General features: G+C 37.5%; 1 protein-coding gene across 2 annotated transcripts in view; it reads right to left on the minus strand.

Moving 5' to 3' along the window:
* Window positions 1–27,351, minus strand: part of LOC106091693 (uncharacterized) — an 869,146-nt gene that overhangs the window by 185,397 nt on the left and 656,398 nt on the right. For both annotated transcript variants that reach the window (XM_059363681.1, XM_059363680.1), the window contains exons 5-7: window positions 21,009–21,215; window positions 16,502–16,647; window positions 15,981–16,131 (exon numbers count right to left, since the gene is read on the minus strand). In XM_059363681.1, coding sequence (XP_059219664.1) covers window positions 15,981–16,131; window positions 16,502–16,647; window positions 21,009–21,215 — 504 coding nt within the window. The remainder of the gene's footprint in view (window positions 1–15,980; window positions 16,132–16,501; window positions 16,648–21,008; window positions 21,216–27,351) is intronic.

The following is a 27,351-nucleotide window of genomic DNA, read 5'->3' on the forward strand; positions in this document are numbered from 1 at the left end:
AATAATTTTGCAACATGGAAGACGCAGATGGAAGCGATATTGCACAAAAACAGATTATTGAACATCACTTCGGGAATAGAAAAATCTCCAGAAAGCAAGGGTCTGCCATCGACTGCAACGAATGATGAAAAGATAGAACTTGAAAGAAAAGTTCAAAATTTCAAGGAGAGAGACATGGATGCAAGGGCTGAAATTTTGCTGAGCTTGGAACCGAACATTGTGAACATGGTAAGGAACATCAAAACATCGAAAGAAATGTGGAGCTATTTGCAAGATACATTTGACCGCAAATCAACAAGAAAGAAAATCGAATGTTATAGAAAACTTTTGAATTTCAAAATGTCAGATAACCAAAATGTGTCAGAATTCATAATAGAATTTGACATTTGTGTATCTTCAATTATTGAAATGGGTGTCGAACTTGATGAAGATTTGCTGGCGGTTGTTTTGGTTGATGCGTTACCAGAAAAGTTTTCGGCGATTAAAGCTGCAGTGGATACAGCGAATGAATTTCCAAAAATTTCCGTTTTGAAATCAAGGCTGCTTGAAATCGGAGATAAGGATGAAACAAATCAAGATTCTGCAATGAAGGTAAATCATTATGGCAAAAAGAAGCAGTATGGATCCTCTAGCAATAAAAGAAATAGAGAAGAAGGTATGTTCAAGAATGTTATTAAATGTTATCGTTGTAAGAAAAAGGGGCATAAGGCCAAAGAATGTAGAACAAATTTATCCGTTGAGATGCCATCAAATGAACGATTTGAAGAAGTTGCAAATAATTTTGGAGCCACAGAAAACGTTTTTTCTGCAATATCTTGTCACGATTGGATAATAGATAGCGGGGCATCCTCTCACATGTGCAATCAAGAATCGTTATTTGTCAAAATTGACTTAAGTTATAGAGGGACAGTCAAGTTAGCAGATGATACGGAGATTGATATAAAGGGCAAAGGGAAAGTCGGAATTTCCGTCACAGTTAATGGTCGTAGTAAATCAATTTATTTAGAAAACGCACTATTTGTCCCGGAATTGAAACATAGTCTTATATCAACAAGTAAAGCAACTGACTTAGGCTGTGAAATAAGGATGAAAGGCTCGAAAGCGATAATTTGCAGAAATGAGAACATTTTGGCAGAAGGTTATAAGCGAAATAACATTTATGTAGTTCGCATGAGTAGCGAGGTAACCAAATCAGTGCAAGCATCCGGAGAAAAAGACTTTAAATTATGGCATGGGCGTTTTGGACATTTAAATGCTAAAGATTTAATTAAATTGTCGTCTTATGAAATGGTCGTCGGGTTGCCAAATATAAGGAATGCGAATATAGACTGTACAACTTGCATTCGTGGTAAACAAAGTAGAACTCCTTTTCCACATAAGAACGAAAAATCATCAACAGAAATTTTGCAGTTAGTTCATACAGATCTCTGTGGTCCCATGAAATGTGAGTCGATGGGTGGAAGTTACTATTTTGCAACGTTTATTGATGATTTTTCACGTAAAACGTATGTTTATTTTTTGAAACGTAAGGATCAATATTTGGAAAAGTTTAAAGAATTCAAATTGATGGCTGAAAATGAAACTAGCAAGAAAATTAAGACATTGCGTAGTGACAATGCTAAAGAATTGGTAAGCACTGAGTTCTCAAAGTTTTTAAAGGATAATGGGATAAAAAGGCAACTTTCTGCTGAATATACGCCGCAACAAAACGGAGTTGCAGAACGCATGAATCGGACTTTAGTGGAAATGGGTCGATGCTACATGCTAGAAGCAAATCTTCCAGTTATTTTATGGGCAGAAATGATAAGTGCTGCTGTTTTTATTAGAAATAGATGTCCTACGAATTTAAATAATACAAAAACACCTGAAGAATTGTGGTCAGGAGCAAAACCGAGTGTGAAGCATTTGCGACAGATTGGATGCAAAGTATATGCGCTTAATAAGAAAAATAAGTCTAAATTTGATGCCAGAAGCGCTGAATATATACTAGTCGGATATTCAAATGAGTCAAAGGCTTATAGATTGTGGAAACCCGGAACAAAAACTGTCATAAAGAGTAGAGATGTTAGATTTATTGAGGACGAATTGTATAAACCCCAAGACAACACAGATGTTCAAATGTTTTACGAATTTCAATGTGCGAAACCCAACAATGTAGAAGCAAGAACATCGGATGACGTTGGTAATTCGGAAATTCAGGACAATACCATTAATGAATCCGGAAGAGGGCAAAATAATGAGATGTTGGATTGTGAAGATGATTTTGTTGACTCTATAAGTGGTTTAGAAGCAGAAAATGCTGTTGGATTACCAAATATCTCTGTGCAACCCACTGTACAGGGTGAGTCAATTAGAGAAAGACTGAGATCCTGGGCTTTTAGAAATAAAAATGAATCTTCCAACAATGTATCTGAAAATTTAATGGACCCCAAGTCAGTACATGAAGCGGTGACTTCGAATGAAGCAGGACAATGGTATAAAGCAATGCAAGACGAATATTCGTCGTTAATGAAAAATAATACTTGGTATTTAACCGATTTACCAGAAGGGCGAACACCAGTGGGATGTAAATGGGTGTTTAAATCAAAAATTAAACCGGACGGGACAATACAGAAAAGAAAGGCCAGATTAGTAGCAAAGGGATACACCCAAGTACCTGGTTTGGACTACATGGATACTTATGCTCCTGTTGTAAGGCAAACATCATTGAGGTTACTTTACGCTTTAGCTGTTGAATATGACCTTCATCTCCGACAACTTGATGTGTCCTCAGCTTTTTTAAATGGGAAGTTAGATGAAGAAATATACATGAAACAACCCGAAATGTTTGTACAGGAGGCAAGTCGTAATAAAGTATGTAGACTTCAAAAATCTATATACGGGCTAAAGCAATCCGGAAGACAGTGGTTCAAATGCATAGATGCTGTAATCAAAACTTTTGGGCTTAACCAATCGAAATATGACCAGTGTATATACTATATACATAAAAATAACACAATTATGATTGTTGCATTGTACGTAGATGACATAGTCATTGCGAGTAATAGTATGGAATATACGAACGAGTTTGTCCAGGCGTTACAATCGAATTTTGAAATTCGCGATTTAGGTATCCCTAAACATTGTATTAGTCTTGAGGTTGATGTAAAACCTAAGGAGGTGTCTATATCACAGTCGGGATACATAAAACAACTTGTGAAAAAGTATGGTTTGGAAAATTGCAAACCGGTACGAATACCAATGGCTGCTAACATTAAACTGGAGAGCGAACCCATTTTTGAAAAAGAGGCAGAAAAAGTGGACGAGAAAGCATATCAGGAATTGATTGGATATTTGCTTTACATATCCCTCCACAGTAGGCCAGATATAGCGTGTGCTGTTAGCATGTTATCACAATTTTCCAAAAATCCACGGAAACAACATTTAAACGCTGCTTTTCAAGTACTAAAATATCTCAGTACCACAAGCAACGCAGTTATAACGTACAAAAAGACCTCAAAACCTATTATCGGATTTTGTGATGCCAGTTGGGCTCAAGACGTGAATAATCGAAAATCTCAATCTGGATTTTGTTTTGTGTTGGCAAATAGTGTAGTATCCTGGGAATCTAAAAAACAAAAAGTTGTTGCGACTTCTAGTGCTGAAGCAGAGTATATTGCTCTAACAGAATCCGCAAAAGAAGCATCATATTTAAACTATATCCTTGAAGAACTAGGATTTTCAAAAGAAGAACCGATCACTATATACACAGATTCTCAAAGTGCACAACAAATGGCTAAGTTTGGAGCACATCATTCAAGAACCAAACACATTCATTATAAATACCATTTCATAAAGGATATTGTTGAACGAGGACTTGTTGAACTACAATATTTATCTACAGACAAAATGGTAGCCGATTTTTTCACGAAACCTGTGCCAAAGCCTAAACATTATTTTTGTTCAAACAATATTGGCATTAACTTTAATAGTTACGAATTTAATTTTTTAAAATGTTTGAAATGATTGTAGTTATAAAATCAATTATGTTGAGGAGGCATGTTGTAATTATTACTGTACACCAACAAATTATTTATAAAACTACATACATTTGCTTTCTGTAAACTTATTGTCATATTCATTCCATATTTAACTTCAATAAAGACAAGACTGAATTCTTTGTATCAATAAGGTATACAATATCTCTACTGGTTTCGGAGATATTCAACTTTACGAAGGCAATTGTGGTTCTATTTTCATTTTTGGATTTGTGACATCATTTACAACGACTTCATTGCAAAAAAAAAAAAATGTCCACGTCTGATAATTCTGATTCTGGTGGAAGTCAAAAACTGTGAAAAAAAGTATTTTTTTCATTGTTTGGTCAAAAAAAGGGTTTTCATTGAATGGTCTTTATTGAAAAAACTTGCTTAAATACCTTAATTCTTTCTTTTTTTACAAAGGGGGCATATTGTAGATGCGTTCAAAGGAAATTTTAATAAGATAAGTCAATCTTAACGGTTGTTATATGTACTTCAAAATAGTTTTTTTTTATGAAAAAATGCATCTAGTTTAAATTTTTCAAAGCCCAGATCCCCAATTTGGCACATTTTTTATTCCAAATATCCCCTACACCCACCTTTCTATATTTGTAGTTTCTACAGCAAATTTACTAAGAAATGTCGATTTTAAAACCATATTTGGCCGAAGGGGGTATTTTGGGGATTTTTTTAAACAAATTCGGGCAGATTTTTTTTTTAAACAAATTCTAAATGTAAAAATAGTTTCTAAGATATCTCTATTAGTTTTTTCCTTAGAATTTGTTCAATCGGAAATCGGACCACTGCAAGCGCATTTGTAAACCCATCTTCCCAACAATGCCCTGACAGCCGGTTGTGTGCACTGGATTGACCCGATGGAATCATCATCGGCAAGGGCTACCTGGCTCAGTGTACGTGTTCCTTCTTTTATTATCATGGGAGAGGCATATCCCGGAGTATTTTCTCCGCGCTCTTCTTGTCTATGCCGGGAGTGAAAAGCAACCCCAGACTCTGGTTCTGTTAGGTTTGCCAGAACCGCCTCCATCATCGGTCGGTGACCGTGAGGTATAACCGGTGCATGGTTACCGGATGGGAACATATCCGATCTTGCTCTGGCCTTACGTCACGTTTCTGTGCGAAAATAGACAGCAATCGTCGCCTCCTGCGTCCTCGTCGTTTAAGGATGCCCCCACTAGGGTTACGAGGAGGTGTAGCAGCTCGCCAGTCATTTTCATTTCATCCCCTAATCTCCTGAGTGACGTATCCTGGCAAGTCGTCATCTTTTTGGGATCAGACCACCTCTCCATAATTCCCACCTCAGACGCCGTACGTTTATCAACCAGAAGAAGGCCGATTGGGACAGCTTTAGAGAGTACTGGTGTACGCGGCGCTTATGTGCACTGACACCCCCCTCAAATGCCGAGAGGAAATCATTAACGCAGTCGCCGCTTGCCTTAAAAAGTGCGATTTTTTAGCTATTATCTTTTTGGCAACACTAGTTTAAACAGCTCACGTACATTTCGTGTTTTGTTTCACTGTCAAACATCTTCACTTTGGTCTATAATTTAACCACGAATTGTCTTACAAACGATCAACCATTGCAAATTATTGAATTTTATTATCAAAATTCGTGCTCTGTTAAGAAAGTTAATCGCGTGCTTCTAGTCTTAAGCGACAAAGCTCATTTTTGGCTCAATGGATAAGCAGAATAGTCGAGTTTGGTGTGAAGATCAGCCAGAAGCATTGCAAGAGCTATAAATGCATCCCAAAAAGGTTACAGTTTGGTGCGGTTTATGGGCAGGTGGCACGATTGGACCGTACTTCTTCAAAGCACTACCGTGAGGTGATATCCAACTTTTTTTTGCCGAAATGGTTGAATGGTGTGTGGTTTCAACAAGACGGTGCCACACAGCACACGTAAGAATGGACTTACTGAGAGGGGAGTTCGGTGAACATTTTATTTCACGTTCGGGATCAGTCAATTGGCCGCTAGATCGTGTAATTTAACGTCTTTAGTTTTTTTTTTCTTTTTTGATGGGCTTAATGTTAAAGCTCATGTCTGTATAGACAAGCACGCTTCAATTGACGCATTGGAAAACAACATTGAAGCATTTATTCGTGAGATACCGGCCGAAATGTTGGAAAGAATATGCCAAAATTGAACTAAGCGGATGGACCATTTGAGGCGCAGTCACGGTTAACATTTGCATGAAATAATTTTCAAACATTAAATTATATGAACCGTACTATCGATTCAAATAAGGATTTTATGCATTTTTCTGAATTTAATGTGTGTGTGTTTTTTTTTTGTTGATAAAAATATAGATGTAGCTCTTAAAAAGTCATCCTTTTTATAAGTCACCCAGTAATAGCGGGAATACTTCTCTTATATCAAAGATTTTAATTCTGAGTTTGAATGGCATGCTGAGGAAAGATGGATCTTTTTTCTGATGTTTTAGCCTGGATTTCAAACCAGGTGTTCAGCGTCAAAGGCGGACATGGTAACTTGTGCTACGGTGATCTCCAGGTTCCAGACTCTCTGGCAAAAAAGTAAATTTGCACATGAACATTCTATTAAGCAACAGCGTAATATTCTAACATATCGATGAGTGATGTAGTTTTAAAAGTCGATCATATGATAAGGGACCCGCCGAGTTCGAACGGTGTGCCATAATGCGACACCTCTTTGGGGAGAAGTATTTATGGCATAGCAAATCACATATTTTACCAGCATAAGGAGGGTATAATCACCGCCAACATTGTTTTTTTAATGTTCTCGATAGAATTCGATCCTACGCGATCAGCGTCATAGGCGGCCATGCTAACCTATGATCTACGGTAGGCGTCTTACTCCCTGGCAGGAGAAAAATATGCTCCACCTCTATCAGCCTAATGCGACACCTCTTTGGGGAGAAGTTTTTATGGCATAGTAAATCACAAATTTTACCAGCATAAGGAGGGTATAACCACAGCCAACATTTTTTTCTAAAATTCTCGATAGGATTCGGTCCTACGCGATCAGCGTCATAGGCGGCCATGCTAACCTCTGATCAACGGCGGGCGTCTTACTCCCTGGCAGGAGAAAAATATACTCCACCTCTATCAGCCTGGCGCCTACTCCTCACCTGCTCTGGGTGCAGGGCCATCAAGATATCAAAGGGAATTGTAGTGCAGACACAATGTCATGACTAGACCTTTCAGAACTACCCTACAAAATCCAGGGAACGGGAATCTGTAAGCATGCCTCTGGCTTGTTGTTCTTTAAGGCGGGTGCAAACAATCCCAAATTATTGGGCTTTGGGGGGACCATTTAAGTGTGTCTGATTGCATGTCACTAAACAACATCTTTTCGAAACGAAGTTTTACAGTGCCGAAGATCTACCATATGAGGGAACAAAAATCAATGAAAACTATATTCCTGATGTTCAGCCCAGCTTAAATCACCATTAAAAGTTATTATTTCCCTGCAATTTCAAACTACCCCTCGTTAATACGCGCATAAATATTATTGCACGCCATCTATTCTATGCATACTCACATACCGTATTTACTCTTATCGCACTAGTTTGTTTCAAAAAAACGTAAATTGTCAACAGTTTTGTAAAAAAACACACACAAAAAAAAAATTATGGTTTATGTTTTTTCTTCTGTTTCTCCATTGACCGAGTTTTGCTGCAACAAGGAAATATATTATTAACCAAAAAAAAAAAAAAATTGCATGCTGTTGAAGTTTGTTTTCAGTTTTTCCTTTTGGTTTTTTTTTTGCTGTGCAGACAAACAATGGAAAAGAGGAAAAATTATTTTTCACACACGTTTGCCATGATGACAAATGTTCCATATGCGAACATAAAGACAAACTCGTCGTCTAACTAACAAACGACTAGCAGGAAAAGAATTTTCTAATGGAATTTTATGACATTTTATAAAAAAAAAAAAAAAAAACAATCCAAACCTTTTGCCATGTCACCGGGAAATAAAGGAAAACAAATAATTTAAACTAATGCTAAAGGACAGCAACGACAGCATCAATTGTTAGATATTTTTTTGTTTTTAGTTTGTTGTAGCTGTTGTGGTTGTTGTTTTAATTTTGAATTTGCCAAGGTATACCAAAAGGAAATGTTGTAAACCACACGGAGAAAGAAGAATTCAAAACAAACAAAATTGAAATTCATGCTTTGCCATTGGGGAAATACCAAAAAATAATAAAATGCAAATTAAGTAAAAGTTTCACTTCTTTTCAGACAACAATGTTGACGACATTACACACATTGGGGCCATCACACAAGGGGCTTGGGTGGGCTAAGGTTATACCATTGAGAATTAGGAATAAAATATTTTGCGGGCAACAAGGACATGTAAACAAAACCCCACAAAAAAAAAAAAAGAAAATCTTGAAATTTATGGAAATAAAATTGGCTCATCTATAATTTAACAAATGTAAATTGAAATATGATTCTAATAATGTCGAAGGGGATAAGTTTAAACGAACGACAAAATCAATGATAATGGCATCTATTACTAAAATTTTGAAATTTGTGACAAAATTCCCTATAAAAATGACATTCTGACAAAATTTTCTATGGAAATGAAAATTTGAAAAAAATGTCCTATAGAAAAGAAATTTTGAAAAAAATTCCTATAGAAATGAAATTTGGACAAAATTTCCTACAGAAAATGAAACTTTGACAAAATCTTATATCTTCTTCTTATGTATAAAAATGAATTTGTGTTTGTTTGTTTGTTTCGTATAGATCCAAAAACGGCTGAACCGATTACCTTGAAAACTTCACAGATTGTGAAGGTTGGTCTGGAAGGAAACATAGGCTATATAATTTTTAAATATCGGGAGGGGGCCGGACCCTCCCAAAAGTACTACACAAAAATAAAAGTGTACCGATCAAGGCAATACGGGAATCAATTGAAAGGAATTCAGGAGTAGAGTACGAATTTCATATTAAATATTGGGTACAAGTAACTGGGGGGCCGCCCCAACCCTAAAACACCCTACAATAGGTTTATTGGACAAGCATGCCAACATGGGACTCAAAATGAAGGGTATTCGGGAGTAGATTACGAATAATGTGAGGAAGAAGAAAAAGGCTTTACAACTTGTTGATATCGGAAGAGGGCGGACCCTCTCCCGTTATATCACCCAGAATCAACATTGGACCGATAAGGACAATATGGATATCAAATGAAAGGTATTGAAGAGTAGTAGTTAAAAATTGGGTTCAAGTGCCGAGGAAGTAGCCCTAACCCCAAAACATCTAAAAGAAGACAAATTGAACGTCCATATCAATATGGGGCTCAAATGATAGGTATTCCTGACTAGATTACGAATTTGGCATACAAAAACGCCCCAAATGGGCATTACACCTATAATGACTATATGAGACTCAGTTTGTTTCGTAGAATCAATAACAGCTAAACCGATTTTCTTAAAATTTTCACCGATTCTGTAGGTTTTTGTGGAAAGAAACGTAGGTTATAAAATTTTAAGATATCGGATGGTGGCGGAGCCTTACCCCAAAAACGCCACCTTAAACCAAAAGTGGATAGGTACAATATGGGTATTAAATGAAAGGTTTTGGAGATTAGGAAACGAATATCGTACTAAATTTGGGTCCAAGTTCTCACCGGATCGCCAAACCCCAAAACTCCTCAAAACAGGTATATTCGACGTTCCAAGTTTGCCCAGGAACCAAACATGGTTAAACTTCTCACACATCATTGAGTGTTTTTCGATTCAAGTTTAAACTTAATGATAAGGCAAATTTTTTTTATAGCCGAGCCCGAAAGGCGTGCCGCAGTGCGACACCTTTTTGGGGGAGAATTTTGACAATGCATGGCATGGTGCCTCGCAAATTTGGACAGCATTAAAAGGGTATAACCACCACTTTAAATTTTATCCGATGTTCACGCCAGGATTTCAAAAAGAAATGAAATTTTGCAAAAATTTCCTTTAGAAATCAAAATGACAAAATGTCTTATAGAAATTAAGTTCTGATTAAACTTCCTATAAAAATTAAAGTTTGACAAAATTTCGTATAAAATGAAATTTTGAAAAAATATTCAATAGAAATTAAATTTTGTCAACATTTTCTATAGAAAAAAAATTTCTATAGAAAAGAAATTGAATTGATACTTTGACCAAATTTCCAATAAAAATCAAATTTTGTAAAACTTTTCTATAGAAATTAAATTTTCATAAAATTTCCTGAATATGGCCTTACAGATATCCGACCCATTGGCATAGAGATTAAGTGTGAGGCAGCCACTGCGGCTATGAGATTTAAGGCGATGGGAGAATTGATTGAGGATGGGAGCAGCTCATACATTCGCGGTGTAATCGAGGCAACGATCCCTTCCTGGAAGGAAGGGAAGAGGTTTTCGATCGGATACCTCAGGCGACACTTGCGGTAGAGTGCGAACCACTGCTGCCATCGGCACAGTCTTGGGTTGACGAAACGCTAGTATTGGCGTCTGGAAGATCATGTTACACGGATGGATCAAAGCTAGAGGACAGAGAGGGCCTGGGGATCTACATTGAGAACCCAGAGACTCAGATCTGTTTTAGACTGCCCGACCATAATAAGGTCCTGCAGGCGGAGATACGAGCGATCACGGAATGCGTGAGGTGGTGTTGTGATAACGCGAGGACGTCGAGTGTGAACATCTTTACGGTCAGTAAAATGGCCATAAGGGCAATAACAACCAGGACGGTAAGATCACGAACAATCTTGGAATGTAAGTAGGAGATTGACGCCTTCTCTGATAATGACACAATCCGCATCGTTTGGGGGCCGGGCCATAGCGGAGTAATGGGGAATGAAAGGGCGGACGATTTGGCGGTGAAGGCCGGAGGACTGCCTTTAATAAACTTGGTTAACCCGAAGCATTTCGGGTTGACGCAGTTCGAGTTAAAAGCGTAAGCGACGAATGCGGATGCAACAATGTGGAACAGCGAAACGGTCGGTAGGACGGCGAAAATCCTATGGGGCTATCTGGATCGTGAGACGACGAGGCTATTACTGAAAGGAAGTAATAGGGAGGTCAGTATAGCTTTTGGTATCATAACGGTACACATAGGACTACGAGCTCACTTATGCCAAATCGATGCGGCAAGTGATAGATTGTGTAGAACATGTGGGAAAGATGATTAGACTTTGGAGCATTTCCTATGTCATTGCCCGGCTTTAGCGGCTAAAAGACACCGGTGCTTAGGTGGGGGACACAATACCAGACATAAACCAACTTAGAGGCATGGCATGGAAAACAACTAGGCTTTTTGTAAGTAGCAACGAATTTATAACTTAGATTTTCTTCTTCAAGGTTACTTTTTTAGTACTTAAAGCGCACAACAAGCCAATTACGGGCTTAGGTGTATGTCCATAGTGGCACCGCACCCACTTTTCAACCTAACCTAACCATAGTTCAAATCGGTTTATAAATTGATACAGCTGCCTTATAAACCAATCACGGGTTTTGACTTCTTTAGCCTTTCCATTGCGCAATTCTCATCGGTCGTGGTTGAAATTTTGCAGGAGGTATTTTGTTACGGCTTCCAACAACTGTGCTAAGTATGGTTTAGATCGGTTCATAATCCTATATAGCTGACATATAAACCCATCTGGGATATTGACTTCTTGAGCCTCTAGAGGCGGCAATTTTTACACGATTTGGCTGAAATTTTGAAGCGTTTTGTTTTATCCCATATAAATCGAACTTCCGATTATAAATCTTAGTCCCCTAGAGAGCGCAATTCTTATCCGATTTGGCTGAAATTTTGTACAACCTTTTCTTCCATGACCTTTAACATACTCGACAAATATGGTTTGAATCGGTCCAGCTGGTACAGCTTCCATATAAAACGATCTTTCGGTTTTACTTCTTAAGCCCCTAGAGGGCGCAATTCTTATCCGAATTGGCGGAAATTTTACACATTGACATCTAATATGGTCTCTACTATGGACAAATGCGATCCATGGTGGATGTGCAGGATTCGGCGCGGACTTACTTGACACGCTTTTACTTGTTTAATTTGTCTACGACAGATAATCGAGGGAATTTGGAGCGGGCGGATATACATGTTTTGAAACATGGCCAGGAAAGTTCCAAATAGTCAAAAGCAAACATAAACATATTTTAATTGGTGTCTCCCATTTTTTTTTTTGCACGGTGTGGATAGCTGATGGCAAATCTATTGCACTACATTGGATTCTTTAAAAATTCATTCCGACCAATTCCAGAGCGATATCGCCTAGTAGGAAATGATTACAGGCCTGAAGCCCCAGCAAATTTTGCCAGCATTTTTTTCCAAAAATATTTTTGATGTTGAAATTTTCAAATTAAACATCGAGTACTCCATTTTGCTTCCCTTTATAAACTAATCGATCTTAATAAAATTGTGACTACCCTTGTTTGCAACACAGTTTAATATCCCATCATAATTCATCAAAATGTCAAACTTCATAGTAATTTTTCAAAAATTTTTTAAGGAAGATATTAATGAAAGTTTATGATATTGCAGTTAATTTGTTTCATTTGATGCTCTCAAACTGCTTAACTCTGCTTAAAATGACTTATCTCTGATCTTTATTGTTTTATAGATTTCCTTATTAAAATGGCAGTAATAAATTTAAGTGGAAATCAAAACGCCATTCATGTCAAGAGAAAAGCCAGGAGAGTAAAATTAGAGAGTGCAGACAGTTTTGGCTTTTTTTTTTGTAAAATGCCTGCCCTAATATTTTATGAAGTAAGTAAAAAACAAAAAAAAAAAAAAAAAAACTGTTGGTTGTTTCCTTTAGTAAACGGAAAAAAATTATATCCGAAATAACAAACTTTGAAGATGGCAACAGCACAGAACCAACATCGGCACAATATCAGCCAACAAACAATAAAATTGAAATGTTTCATAATGGATTTATCTAGGCAGCATCTGTGGTGCTTGTTGGTGGTGGTGTTGTGGATGCTGGTTTTGTTTTTGGTCTCGCTTCTGGTTTCGATGGCAGTAGCTGAGGCATCAGTGATGTTGATAACGCTGATGATGGCGGTGTTGACGATGACGATGATGTCGTTTGTTTTATGCCGCTGTTTTGTTTTTTTCCGTTTGGAGGGGAAAATTTATGTTCAAAGTCTTTATAACAATAAATTTATGATTACACATCTACTGATGACAACTTTATCGTCATACAGTGAAACGCAAAAAAAAGAAGGCACACAACAAAAAAAAAACAACCCGGAAAAAACAACAAATATAAAAACGGCGAAGTGAGGTGTAGGTGACTATTTCATTCCCTATACCACTTCGTTTCTATAGAAAAATGTACTTGCTGCAGAAAATTTTGTCAAAAATTTTTTTCGGTAATACTCTTTCTATACCCACCACCGAAGGATGGGGGTATATTAATTTTGTCATTCCGTTTGAAACGCATCGAAATATCTATTTCCGACCCTATAAAGTATATATGTTCTTGATCAGCGTAAAAATCTTAGACGATCTACCCATGTCCGTCCGTCAGTTCGTCCGTCCGTCTGTCTGTTGAAATCATGCTATAGTCTTTAAAAATAGAGATATTGAGCTGAAACTTTGCACAGATTCTACAATATTTTTGTCCACACATAGTTTAAGTTCGAAGATGGGCTATATCGGACTATATCTTGATATGGCCCCGTATAGACCGATCCGATGATTTTGCCGAAATTTGGTACAGTGAGTTATGTTAGGTCTCTCGACATCTTTTTGAAATATGGCACAGATTGGTCCAGATTTGGATATAGCTGCCATATAGACCGATCTCTCGATTTAAGGTTTTGGACCCATAAATAGGCCTCTCGACATCTTTTTGAAATATGGCACAGATTGGTCCAGATTTGGATATAGCTGCCATATAGACCGATCTCTCGATTTAAGGTTTTGGGCCATTAAAAGGCGCTTTTATTTTCCGATGTCGACGAAATTTATGACAGTGAGTTGTGTTAGGCCCCTCGACATCTTTCTGCAATATGGCACAGATCGGTCCAAATTTGGATATAGCTGCCATATAGACCCATTTTTCGATTTAAGGTTTTGGGCCCATAAAAGGCGCTTTTATTGTCCGATGTTCCCGAAATTTGGGACGGTGAGTTGTGTTAGGCCCCTCGACATCTTTCTGCAATATGGCACAGATCGGTTCAGATTTGGATATAGCTGCCATATAGACCGATCTCTCGATTTAAGGTCTAGGGCCCATAAAATCCGCATTTATTGTCCGAATTCGCTGAAATTTGGCACAGTGAGTTGTGTTAGGCCCTGCAGCAATTTTCATCAATTTGGCTCAGATCGGTTCAGATTTCGATATAGCTGCCATATGGTCCGTCTCTCAATATAAGGGTTTGGGGGTTATAAAAGGCTCATTTATTGTCCGATTTTGTTGAAGTTTGGCACAGTGAGTTTTGTTGGGTCCTTCAGCATTCTTCATCAATTTGGCTCAGATCGGTTCAGATTTCGATATAGCTGTCATATAGGTCCATCTGTCAATAAAAGGCTTTGGGCCCATAAAAAGATAATTTATTGTCCGATTTTGTTGAAATTTGGGACAGTGAGTTGAGATAGGCCAGTCGACATCTTTCTTCAATTTGGACCAGATCGGTTCAGATTTGGATATAGCTGCCATATAGACCGATCTCTCGATTTAAGGTTTTGGGCCCATAAAAGGCGCTGTTATTGTCCGATGTTGCCGAAATTTGGGACAGTGCGTTGTGTTAGGCCCCTCGAGATCTCTCTGCAGTATGGCTCAGATCGGTCCAGGTCTAGGGCCCATAAAAGGCGCATTTATTGTCCGATTTCGCCGAAATTTGAGTTAGGCGCTTCAGTATTCGTCGTCAATTTGGCACAGATCGATCGAGATTAGGATATAGCTGCCATATAGTCCGATCTCTCGATTTAAGGTCTAGGTTCCATAAAAGGCGCATTTATTGTCCAATTTCGTCGAAATTTGGGACAGTGAGTTGTGTTAGCATTCTTCGTCAATTTGGCTCAGATCGGTTCAGATTTGGATATAGCTGCGAAATAGACCGACCTCTCGATTTAAGGATTTGGTACAGTGAGTTGTGTTAGGCCCTTCATCAGCACACTTCAATTTGGACCAGATCGGTTCAGGTTTTTATATAGCTGCCCCTTAAAAGGCACATTTATAATCTGATTTCGCTGAAATGTCAGGCTTTTTGACATCCGTATCGTATATGGTTCAGATCGGTCTATATTTGAATATGGCAACCAAAAAGACCAATATTTTGTTCTACAAAATTGAATAATGACTTGTACCTAATAGACCGTATTGAATTTGGTCCAAATCGGACCATATTTCGATACAGCTGCTAGTGGAGCATAAATTATGCACTTTGCGGATTATGAGGAAAGGTTGTTTACATACATATGTACTCGAGGTGGTCGGTATCCAAAGTTTGACCCGGCCGCACTTTACACCTTTTTACTTGTTAAAATTTACCTTTTACTGGAAACTTTGTCAAAATTAACTTTCCATAGGAATTTTTTTCAAAATTGGCATTCCTTTTTGCCAAAAGAGTATTTCTATAAGAAATTTTATCAAACATTCATTATTTTGGAAAATTTTGTCAAAATTTGTCATAGTTCATCTTGAAGTGTAACATACAACAGCTCACAATGATACTGCAACCAACAACCTAAGAGCCATATACTTTTATGTCAGTATTTATAAGTTCTTATCATACAAGATACGTGCACACATTCACACATTTCTATACTTGTTCACACACCATTGAACATTCAAATAGGTGGTGCAACATTTTATGCTCCAATTTTGGTGAAATTTTGCTGACAAACTTGAGTTAAAAATGTCAATATGTACATGGATATGCATTTTCTTTTTTGTTTGATTGGTGATAAAAGTTTTGCAAAACTTTTTTTTTTTTTTGGGAGGAATTTTGTTTTATACTTACACATAACATTGAGCATTAGTGTGTCTTCCAAAGCAGAGTTTTGCAAGCGAGGATTTGATCCTTCACATTTGAGTTGAGTGCCATCATCCTCGGGTTGTGGATTAAATGAGAGCATCGATATAACTTTGCCATTGTTGTGTGAAGTTGAGAGCTGAAAGAAGATTGAAAGCACATGATGAATGAAGAATTTTATTCTTGTAATGTTTGAAGGGAATAAATGGTTTTACTTTACAGAAAAAGGGGAAAAAATAAAAAAACCATTTTAAACATTTTCTTGAAACCCCATTAAACAACAAAAAATAAAATCAAATCTACTTTTTTTGTTATGCTAAACAGAAGACTTGTTACAGAACTCCTTAAAATATTTTTTGTAGCAAATTAAGCTTTCTTTGCGAGAACATTTCTTATACCCAGCTAGACTACAATTACGGAAACCAATTAAAACCTTCAAGTATAATTTTAATTAGTTTAACATTTTAAAGTACCTGTGTGGTGTTTTTAACTACAATTCGCAAACTTACCGTTCCCCTTTTAAAAGGTCTATTGTTTTGCGTCCATTTAATTTCCGTATCCGGTACAGAGCCTTCCACAATGCATGTGAGATTGTATTGCATGCCCGTTGAAAATACCTTCTGTTTATTTGTCAGGCTTACCGATGTTGGTTTAACTGAAAACAATGCAAATAATATGGAAGGTAATAAATTTAACTGCAATTGTAGAAGAAATTATTAATTAAAAAAATGTTTTTATTTTTGTTCTGTCTAAGTGCCTTTTCCATATGAAGCTCAAATTACCCTTTTTATTAGGACGAAATACTCATTAAGTGGTGCACGCTAAGTATTGCTTTAGGAAAAGGAAAACTCAAACGAATGCATTTGACTTTAATAAAAACAAATATGTTAGCAAAACGTTCCTTTCTGACCCCAATCACGCATGCCGAGGTTTTATGCGCAAAAAATGCGTGAGGCTAGAGCAATGCAGTTATGCGAAAGAACAATAGAAGGAGGAAGAGGGTTGCCAAATTAAAAGAAGACTGCGACTATATCAAATGTAAAATAAAAAACAATTAAAGAAATTTGCAAAGAAAATCTCCGATCATTGAGCTCGTCTCGAAATTGGATGATCTTTACCCTAACAGTCAAACAACTTGAAAACGCATTAAGTTTGGCCGTGCCGAACTTTGGATATCCACCACCATTGTTATCATTCTATTTTATTTTGACTCTACTATATCCATACTGAGTCGATCTGAATATATTTGGTTCAAGTACCGAGAAGTATACAAGTTAGAGATTTCTGAGAAAACAGTTCAGATATCGGGAGGTCCATTGCAGCTCACCTTTCCAAATTTTAACGAGATCGGGTTATAAATGTGGCTTTAATTGGCTTAAGACCTTGAATCCGCAGACCGGTTTATATCCCAGCTATATCTAATTATTGTCCAATCCCGGCCATACTCTCTTCGGATATAGGGTGCCTTACTGCAACTCACTGCTCCGAGTTTTAGACCAATCGGGTAATAAATGAGTATTTTATGCGCTTAAGAACTACATCGGCAGAAAGTTCCATATGGCAGCTCTATATCTGAATGTGGTCTGATGTGGACCATACTTGGTTTGGATATCGGGTGGGCCAATCAATCAACTCAATGTTTCAAATTTCAGAGAAATGGGTTAATAAATGCGCGTTTTATGCGCTTAAGATCCTACGTCGGAAGGTGTGTCTATATGGCAGCTATATCTAAATGTGGTCTTATGTGGCCCATACTCAGTTCAGATATCGGGTGGCTTTATCCAGCTCACTATTTCAGATTTGGGAGAAATCGAGTGATTAATACGGCTTTTGTGAACTTAAGTCCCTGATTCCCCAGATCGATCTTTATGATTACTATATCCAAATCTGGCCCGATCTGAACTATACTACGTGCGGATATCGGGGGTCATAGCACAACTTAGGATCAAGTTCGAAGGGGAAAAAATAATAGATGGTCACAAAGGGGGTTGTGAACATTCCAAATTTATGTGACTTCTAGACTTGAAGAGGTCTACTGCTTTGCTGTCTATAACTAGAACAGACGTCTCAGTTATTGTGTCATTCATGGCAGATCACTGTCTGATCGAAAAACATGCTGACAGACTAAAGGTTACAAGTAACGACTTTTGCAGAAGCTGTGAGGACGTCCAGGAAGAAGACACTGTAGAACATCTGCTGCGTGTGTGTGTCCCGCACTGGCAGTCAAGGAGTTCCACTTAAGGTTCTCATTTCTTTGAGAACTGGTCTGATTTAGCGGATGTGAACATTCGCAAGTTGTTGAGCTTTTTAAAGCGGTCTGGATGGTTCAACGGTAGGAACTAGAAGTTACCCTTCTCTTCCTGTTCCTGCGGTATCACAATGAACGATAACGTCTAAGTAAAAACGTGTTAGATTCGGCCGTGCGGAACATTGGATACCCACCATATCCATATATTAACCATCCTCTTTTATAACAACTCCACTACCATATCCATAATAACATGCAAATGGGAGCTAGTATGGATCATGTTTCATGCAGGTTCCGAGAACTCTTATACAAGTCACAGTCTCAGCGAAATTGGAAGATCTGTATATATGGCAGCTATATCTAAACATAGTCTGATCTGGACAATATAGTGGTCGGATGGCGGGAGGCTTAATACAAATCACTGTGTTAAATTCCAGCAAAATATGGTAATAAATGCAGCTTTTATGGACTTAAGGCCTTTAATCGACAGATCAGGCTATATGACAGCTATATCTGAATAAAGACCGATCTGAATCGTATTTGAGTCGGATATCGGGAGGCTTTAATCATCTCTCTTTTTCAAATTTCAAAGAAATCGGATAATAATTGCGGAATTTATGAACTTAAGACCCTCAATCGACAGATCGTTCTATATGGAAGCTATATCTAAATATTGTACGATCTGGACCTTAGAACAATCTTGCCTACAACAACTCACTGTTTCAAGCTTCAGCGAAATCGGGGAAAAATGCAGCTTTTATAGACTCAAACCCTTAATCGGCAGATCGGTCTGTATCGATATCTATATCTGAATATAGACCGATGTGAACCATATTTGAGTCGGATATCGAGAGGCTTTAATCCACTCATTATTTCATAATTTCAGCAATATCGGATAATAATTGCGGTTCTTATGGGCTTAAGACCCCAAATCAGCAGATCGGTCTATCTGACAGCTATATGTAAATATGAGCCGATCCCAACTATATTTTCATCGGATATCGGAGGGCTTTAAAAAACTCAGTTTTTCCAATTTCATCGAAATCGGATACTACGGGTTTAAGACCCTAAACCGGCATATCGGTCTATAGGAAGTTATATGTAAATATGGTCCCATATGGGCCATATTCGGTTTGAATACCGGACCGAATCAGCCAATTCAAAGAAGAATTGCGCCCTTTAGGGGCTCCAGAAGTAAAATAGGGATATCGGTTTATATGGAAGCTGTACTAGGCTATTAACCATATTTTACACGTATGTTGAAGGTCATGGGAAAAGCCGTTGTACAAATTTTCAGCCAAATCGGATAATAAATGCACCCTCTACAGGCTCAAGAAGTCAAGATCCCAGATCGGTTTATATGGCAGCTATAGCAGGTTATGGACCGATTTATTCCATATTCGATAAAGTTGTTGTAAGTCATAATGAAACACGTCATGCAAAATTTCAGCCAAATCGGATTAGAATTGCGCCCTCTAGAGGCTTAAGAAGTCAAGATTCAAGATCGGACGAAAATATATTTGGGAGCTATATCTCAATCTGTACCTATTTCTATTAAATTCAATAGCAATTCCGGGAGTCATGAGGGAATCATTTGTTGCAATTTTCGGGTGAATCGGTTGACAAATAACCAAATTATTGCAATACTAGATCAATTCGGGCGAACATATGTATGGAGGCTATATCCAAATTCTCCAATAATGTCGAGATTTATAACAGAATCCCTCGTGCAAAATTTAGTGAGAATCGGGTTACAAATTACGATATAATTGCAATTTTTTCCAAACGGACGATGGGAGCTATATCTAAATCTGATCTGATTTCTACGAAATTCAGAGCCGATTTCTATGAAATTCACCAATAATGTGGAGAGCTATAAGAGAACCCCTCGTGCAAAATTTAGTGAGAATCGGTTTACAAATGACGATATAATTGCAATTTTAGTCCATATATATAGGAGCTATATCCAAAATCTGAATCGATTTTTTCCAATTTCAATAGACTACGTCTCTAGGCGTTAAAAAATGCTTGTGCCTAATTTGAAGACAATCGGATGAAAATTGCGACCTGTACTTTGTACACAAATTAACATGGACAGACAGACGGACATAGCTAAATAGAGTGGAGGCCGCCGTTGAGCAGAGGTTAGCATTTCCACCTATGACGCTGAACGCCTGGGTTCCAATCTTGACAGGAACATCAAAACGTTTTTCAGTGGTGGTTATCCCTTCCCAATGCTAGCGACATTTGTGAGGTTTTTACCATGTAAAAACTTCTCCCCAAAGAGGTGTTGCTCTGCGGCACGCCGTTCGGGCTCGACTATAAAACGGAGGTCCCTTATCATTGAGCTTAAAATTGAATCGGACAGCACTCAATGATATGCGAGAAGTTTGCCGCAGTTCCTAAATGGAATGTTCATGGGCATATTTGCATTACCACAGTAGTGGTGTAGGGTATAAATAGTCTCTCGAAAAATATGCGATAGGGTAACACTTTTTTCTTTCTTTTCCATTCAGCTTAACGACGAAATGTCCTTGTATGCTGTTACCAGCGTCTAACTTCAAACTGTAGACTTAGTCATATTGTAATCAAATGTTGAACCCAACATCAAACTACGCGTCTAATGAGCATTGCTGGAATTTCTATAGAATTATATAGAGAGGGTGTAGGTTGCATGCTACCCCATGTGTCACCATTTGGCAAGAGAACCATGAATCTGTGCACCCAATGGAAAACTTAATATGCTAAATGTATGTATATAAACTTACGCAACATATCAATGCGTATACTGCGCTCCACGGGCTGCACTAATTTCGTATTCGATGCCAGGCAACGGTAGGTGTTGTTCAAAGCTGAACGTGTGATGTGCGGCACTTCTAAACGATTGACGGTGACGTGACGTCCCATGGAAACGCCATTGCCGGATTCCAATTGTTGTGAGCCATTCATCCAGGTTACTATGGGCTCGGGACGACCTGAAATGGACAAAAATGCAAATAACAGGATTTTAATTTTAAAATGACATACGCAAAAAGCAATGTAGGTTGGTTGGTCGATTGGTTGGTTGATGGGTAAGTTGGTTCGTGGGTGATCAGTCTTGAGTGCAAATGACTGCATAATAAATATGCCAAACGCATTCCCTCGGGTATATTCGTTAATTAGTTCAAAAACAGCTTGAAGTCATTTTGATCCATTTGTAAGAGTTAAGGAGGAGTATTGCAAGCTTTTGAATTGAAATAAAGTGTAACAACTTTTATTAAAAGGAAAATTTCATTATAATAAATAGTAAAAAAATAAAATAAAATAAAGTTTAGTAAAATAGAATAAAATAAAAGAAAGCAAAATTGAACATAACAAAATAAAATAAAATAACATGAAATAAAAACCAGTAAGGAAGGGGAAAAGTCGGGCGGTGCTGACTGGATAATTCCCTACACCTACCCAATGAATACAATGTGGGAGCTATATCCAATTCTGAATCAATTTTGGTGGACCTCGACGGATGTTTTCAGATGGGTTATTAAACAATCCGTATCAAACTACGGACCAACTGTGATAACTACGGTTGACAAATGACAACCTTTTTGCAAATTACCCAAAATCTGACGAACATATATGCGGGAGCTAAATCTAATTCTGAACCGATTTCGAGCATACTTCTTAGATATTGTGGTAGTCGCCGAGGAAAGCGGTATGCAAAATTTTGGCAAGATTGGTTAAACAAATGCGCTTGCCGCGGCTCAAGAAGTCAAGACCCCAGATAGGTTCATGTGGCAAATATATCAGGTTATGGACCGGTTTAAACCATACTTAGCACAGTTGTTGGAAGTCATAATAAAACCCTTCATGAAAAATTTCAGTCAATGGGATAAGAATTGTGCCCTCTAGCGGCTTAAGAAGCCAAGATCCCAGATCGGTTTGTATGGCAGCTATATCAAAACGTGGACCGATATAGCCCATTTACAATGCCAACCGACCTACACTAATAAGAAGTATTCGTGCAAAATTTCAAGTGGCTAGCTTAACTCCTTCGAAAGTTAGCGTGATTTCGACAGACAGACGGACGGACATGGCTAGTTCGACTTAAAATGTCATGACGATCAAGAATATACAATATATACTTTATGGGGTCTTAGACGAATATTTCGAGGAGTTTCAAACAAAATGACGAAACCTATGTTGGAGGGTATAAAACATGCTTGTACAAAATTTGAAGATAATCGGATGACAATTGCGACTGTACTTTGTATACAAAATAACGTGGAGGGACAGACGGACGGACAGACAGACGGACACAGGTAAATGGAATCAGAAAGTGATTCTGAGTCGATCGGTATACTTGTCTCTCTCTCTCCCTTCTTCCTTCTGGGCGTTACAAACAAATACACTAAGTTATAATACCCTCTTTCACAGTAGTGGAAGCAAATTTAATTTTTCTATTTTCTGATATCTAACTTTTTTTACTGGTGGTATTTTGTTAATTTATTTTCCAAAAAAAAAAAGTATTTTACAAATTTCATTCTTAAATGAAATTTGAAGACGAATTCTTTAAGAAACTGACAGTCCCATAAATCAGATATACCGGCATACCAATTCGTTTTATTGTTGTCTCAGGATTATATTTTCTTTCTATCCCATTATTAATATCCAATTGTTTTTCAAAATTTGCACTTAGTCCAGTATAAAATTTAATTAATTCAATTAATCTATGTTTGCCCTTTTAAACACACATTTAGCATTGACTTTTTGTGTGTAGTAATGGGCAGCAATTTTTTTGCAGGCCTTAAATCTACATGTTTTCCCTAATGCAGTAACGAATTTAATTGGACAAATATTTAAGCACTTCAGTGAAAAATGATCATCCATATACACATCTAAGTGTTTTTAAACAATTATTCAAATAATTTATTTTGGGTCGTTTATACAATAGTACATTTTTTGTGAAATTAGTTATTTAACTAGGCAACAAGCAAAAACACAAAGTAAATTTTGTAATTATAATGGCCACAAACATTGAAAATTATGGGATCACTGGTTTGTAAATATTTGCATTACAATGAAATTAACAAAACAAAGGCCCTCAAATTTGGTTTGTAAAATTGGTTTAAAAAAAACATGGGATAGTAATATGAAAATATAAAACAAAAAACAAATTTCCTAGAAATATTTTTTTAAATGAGAAATAGTATACGGCTGAATAAAAAAAAACTATGGTTTCTCATATAAGGGTTGCAAAGCATGAATAAAATCAGTGATATGAGGGCATACAAGAAAACAAGGTCATAATGAAAACAAGAAGTAATATAGAGAGACCGATTTATATGGGAACTGTATCGGGCTATAGACCGATTCAAACCATAATAAACACGTATGTTGATGATCAAGAGAGGATCCGTCGTACAAAATTTCAGGCAAATCGGATAATAATTGGGACCTCTAGAGGCTCAAGAAGTCAAGATCCCAGATCGGTTTATATGGCAGCTATATCAGGTTATGAACCGATTTGAACCTTATTTGACACAGTTGTTAAAAGTAAGAATAAAATACGTCATGCAAAATTTCAGCTCCGCTGCGCCTTCTTTAACACTCTAATATCTTTTTAGGGTGGGGACACTTCGCCCTGAATGCGGATATCGAATTGTAGCCTATGACGCTGAACGCGTTCGAATCCTGGCGAGAATACCGGAAAAAGCGGTGTTTATCCCCTCTTAATGTTGCCGACATTTGCAAGGTACAATGCCATGCAAGGTCAGGAGGAGGGATGGCACCTCAGACATTTCGACTCAAATATGGATGTCAAATTCGTGCTGCACTTCCACATCCCTTTAATTTGAGCCCAATATTGTCATGCCGGTAAACGAGAACTGTTTGGAGGGTGTTTTGGGCTTGGGGTGGCCACCGGCGCATTGCACGAAAATATATATCAAATTCGTTCTTTATTCCCAACGAAAATAAGGTTCATTTGGTGTACCCTAAAAGACTTGGCTCCAAATAAAATTCGTTTTCTACTCTCAAATACTCAAATACGTTTGAGTTTCATATTGTGGTAATTGGTTAAACAACCCATTTGAGGTAACTTTAGAAGGAAAAGCGTCACCTAGACTTGAACGCAAATTTTAATGTCATATTCGTAATCTACTCCCTAATACCTTTCATTTGAGTCCCATATAGCCAAGTGGGGGTATTTGGGGGTGGGCGACCATTTGAGTCCCATTATGACATGAACTTCGAATATATCCGTTTAGAGTAGTTTTGGTGTTGGGAGCCAACTGGGTACTTGGAGTCAAATTTTAATACCATATTCGTTTTATGGTCGCCAATACCTTTCAATTGATACCCTTATTGTGCCCATCGGACCATTTTTGGATATGGGTGGTGTTTTTAGCGTATGGAAGTGGGGGGTCTGCCTCCACCCGATGTCTAAAATTATATTGTCTATGTTTTCTTCCAGACAAACATACACAATTTCTGAAAATTTTAAGAAAATCGGTTCAGCCAAGTATCATATAGTCATAATGGCTCTAGCGGCGTTTTTAAGGGGTGACGTGACCCCCTATACTTCGATCTGATTTTGTATGCCAGATTCAAAATCTACTCCCGAATACCTTTAATTTGAGTCCAATATTGAAATAAACGTCCAATATGTCTGTTTGGGGGAGTTTTGGGGTTGGGGCGTCCCGATGGGTACTTAGACTCAAATTTCAATACCATATTCGCATTCCACTCTCCAATACCTTTCATTTGATACCTAAATTGTCCCTATCAATCAACTTTTGATTTTGGGTAGCGTTTTTGACCAAAGGGGGAGGGTCCGTCGCCCTTACAATATTGAAAAATTATAAAGCCTATGTTCCCTTCCAGACCAACCTACACAATATGCGAAAATTTCGAGAAAATCAGTTTTTGCCGTTTTTTAGTCTATACGGAAAAAACAAACCACGCCCCATATATCCGTGATTGGCTGATGTGCCCATTTTGGGCGTTCTTGTGTGGGTGGGGTGACGCACTATATTTCGACATGAATTTGTCAGATACGTTATCTACTCCCGCATACCTTTCATATGACACCCATATTGTCCTTATCGGTACACTTTTTATTTTGGGTGTTGTTTTTGGGGTAACGGTGGAGGGTCTGCCCCCTTGCGTTATCAATAAATTATAAAACCTATTCCTACTTCCAGACCATATTCGTAATCTACTCCCGAATACCCTTCATTTGAGTTCCATATTGTCATGATCGTCAAATAAATCTATTTTAAGGGGTTTTTGGGGCTGGGGCGGTACTTGGACCCAACTATTATTAAGAAATTCGAACTCTACTCTTGAATGAATCTTGGCTTCGAATCCTGGCGGCAACATCACACAAATTTTCAGCAGTGGTTATTCCCTTCTAATGCTGGTGACATTTGTGAGGTATTGTGCCAGTAGCTGTGTATAAGATTCGGTCCGGCGGAACTTGATGAGCTTTTATTTGTTTCTCTTTTAAACTTGGATTTTTAAAATTTGCAAATATTGTCGGTTATTTGGACTTAACGACTACTATTTTTTGGTTGTTAACTTACCGACAATTTTCGGTAAAATTTGATTACAGAATAGGACTTACCAACAAATATCGTAAATTCTGTCGGTAAGGATTTAGAGAATAGCACTACAGGTCTTCCTTTTTCCGTTTCTTCTTTTTCATGCTAGGGTGTCACTATGGGACGGCTTGGCCTTCGAGTGTACTCACCTTTCGGTGTGAGCTACCCATTCAATCTAAGCCTAAGTCAGAGGCCATCGGAACGATATGGGGTTCAAATGAAAGGTCTTTAGCAGTAGACTACGTATTTGATCTTGAAATGTTGGGCCAAACGTCTGGAGGAAGTACGATTCCCGACATCAGTACGAATTGTTTGCGAAAAATTTTGCGAGACTAGACTTGCGGATACACCGACTAACTGTGGGATATAATCGAAAAACTATATGCTATTCGAAAACGGATAAAGACAACTCTTTGAAATTTGAAATGGTTAGACCAGAGCACTATTTAGCAAAAAATAAATTTGGAAATTGGACCACAAACGAAAATTTGGCAGCATCTTTTAAGCCCAGCCAAGAGGTACCCGAATAACCTTGAAATTTCGCGCATGATCTCGATAACACCTCAGCTGTAACCATTTTAAATTTGAAAGAGTTAGCTCTCTCTCCATTCTCAAATAGTATATTTTTTACTAGTTTTTTTTATTATATCCCACTGTGCGACTGCTAGATAACCTTAAAATGACTTATAATAACATGAAATGGAATCACAAAGATAGATGGTGCATTATGCAACTTTGTGTGTTTTTGTTGTACAAATTATGACTAAAAAGGAAATGGGGAGAAGCTTTTGTTAACAGGTCTTGATTCAGACTAAGTGATTTTGCTTACAATTTTGTCAGAGGAAAGTAAGGTTATTTTACTATTTTTAGCTCGTTCATGCGTTTCCTTTACTTCCCTGCCCTACAACATGTATTGTAGGAACTTGGTTAAATATACCTAATGTGAAGAGGGACTAACCTTTTTTTTTGTATGAAAATGAAGAGTTAAACTAGATTTTCGTTGCTTGAGCGCCCAAGTATTATCCAATTTTGCAATTTTCCTCAAATTGGCTTAAGCTTTCCTGATTGTACGAAAATTCCGAAATACCCCACTTTCGCCAGAATACCTACTTTTACCGAAATACCCTACTTTTACCAGAAATTTACCAGAAAACACGAAATGTTACTCATTTTGATTGGCATTTATAAGGATTTCTAAGCCGACAAGAGCAGTTAAAAAAATTCAGATGCAAATGGAAGGCAAATTTTAAACAAAATCATCAAAATAGATCCTATATAAACAAGTCATATCATTGAGAAAACACAACACACACTCATCGTACAAAATATGATGAATAGTACCATGGAAAACAATTATCCTTTTTCTTTCTCCAAAAACAAAGGCAAACAATACACAAAGTACTTAAAAGTATGAGTGGAGAGACAAGAAAAAAAAACAACTCATACAATTAAATATCTCTCCCTTAAAACATGAGACACGCACACTCACACCCTAAAAAGTAATTCTCCTCCTCTCCTCTCCCGGGGTGCA

Source organism: Stomoxys calcitrans, chromosome 2 (genome assembly GCF_963082655.1).
Source record: "Stomoxys calcitrans chromosome 2, idStoCalc2.1, whole genome shotgun sequence".
In the NCBI taxonomy this organism is placed as follows: Eukaryota; Metazoa; Arthropoda; class Insecta; order Diptera; family Muscidae; genus Stomoxys; species Stomoxys calcitrans.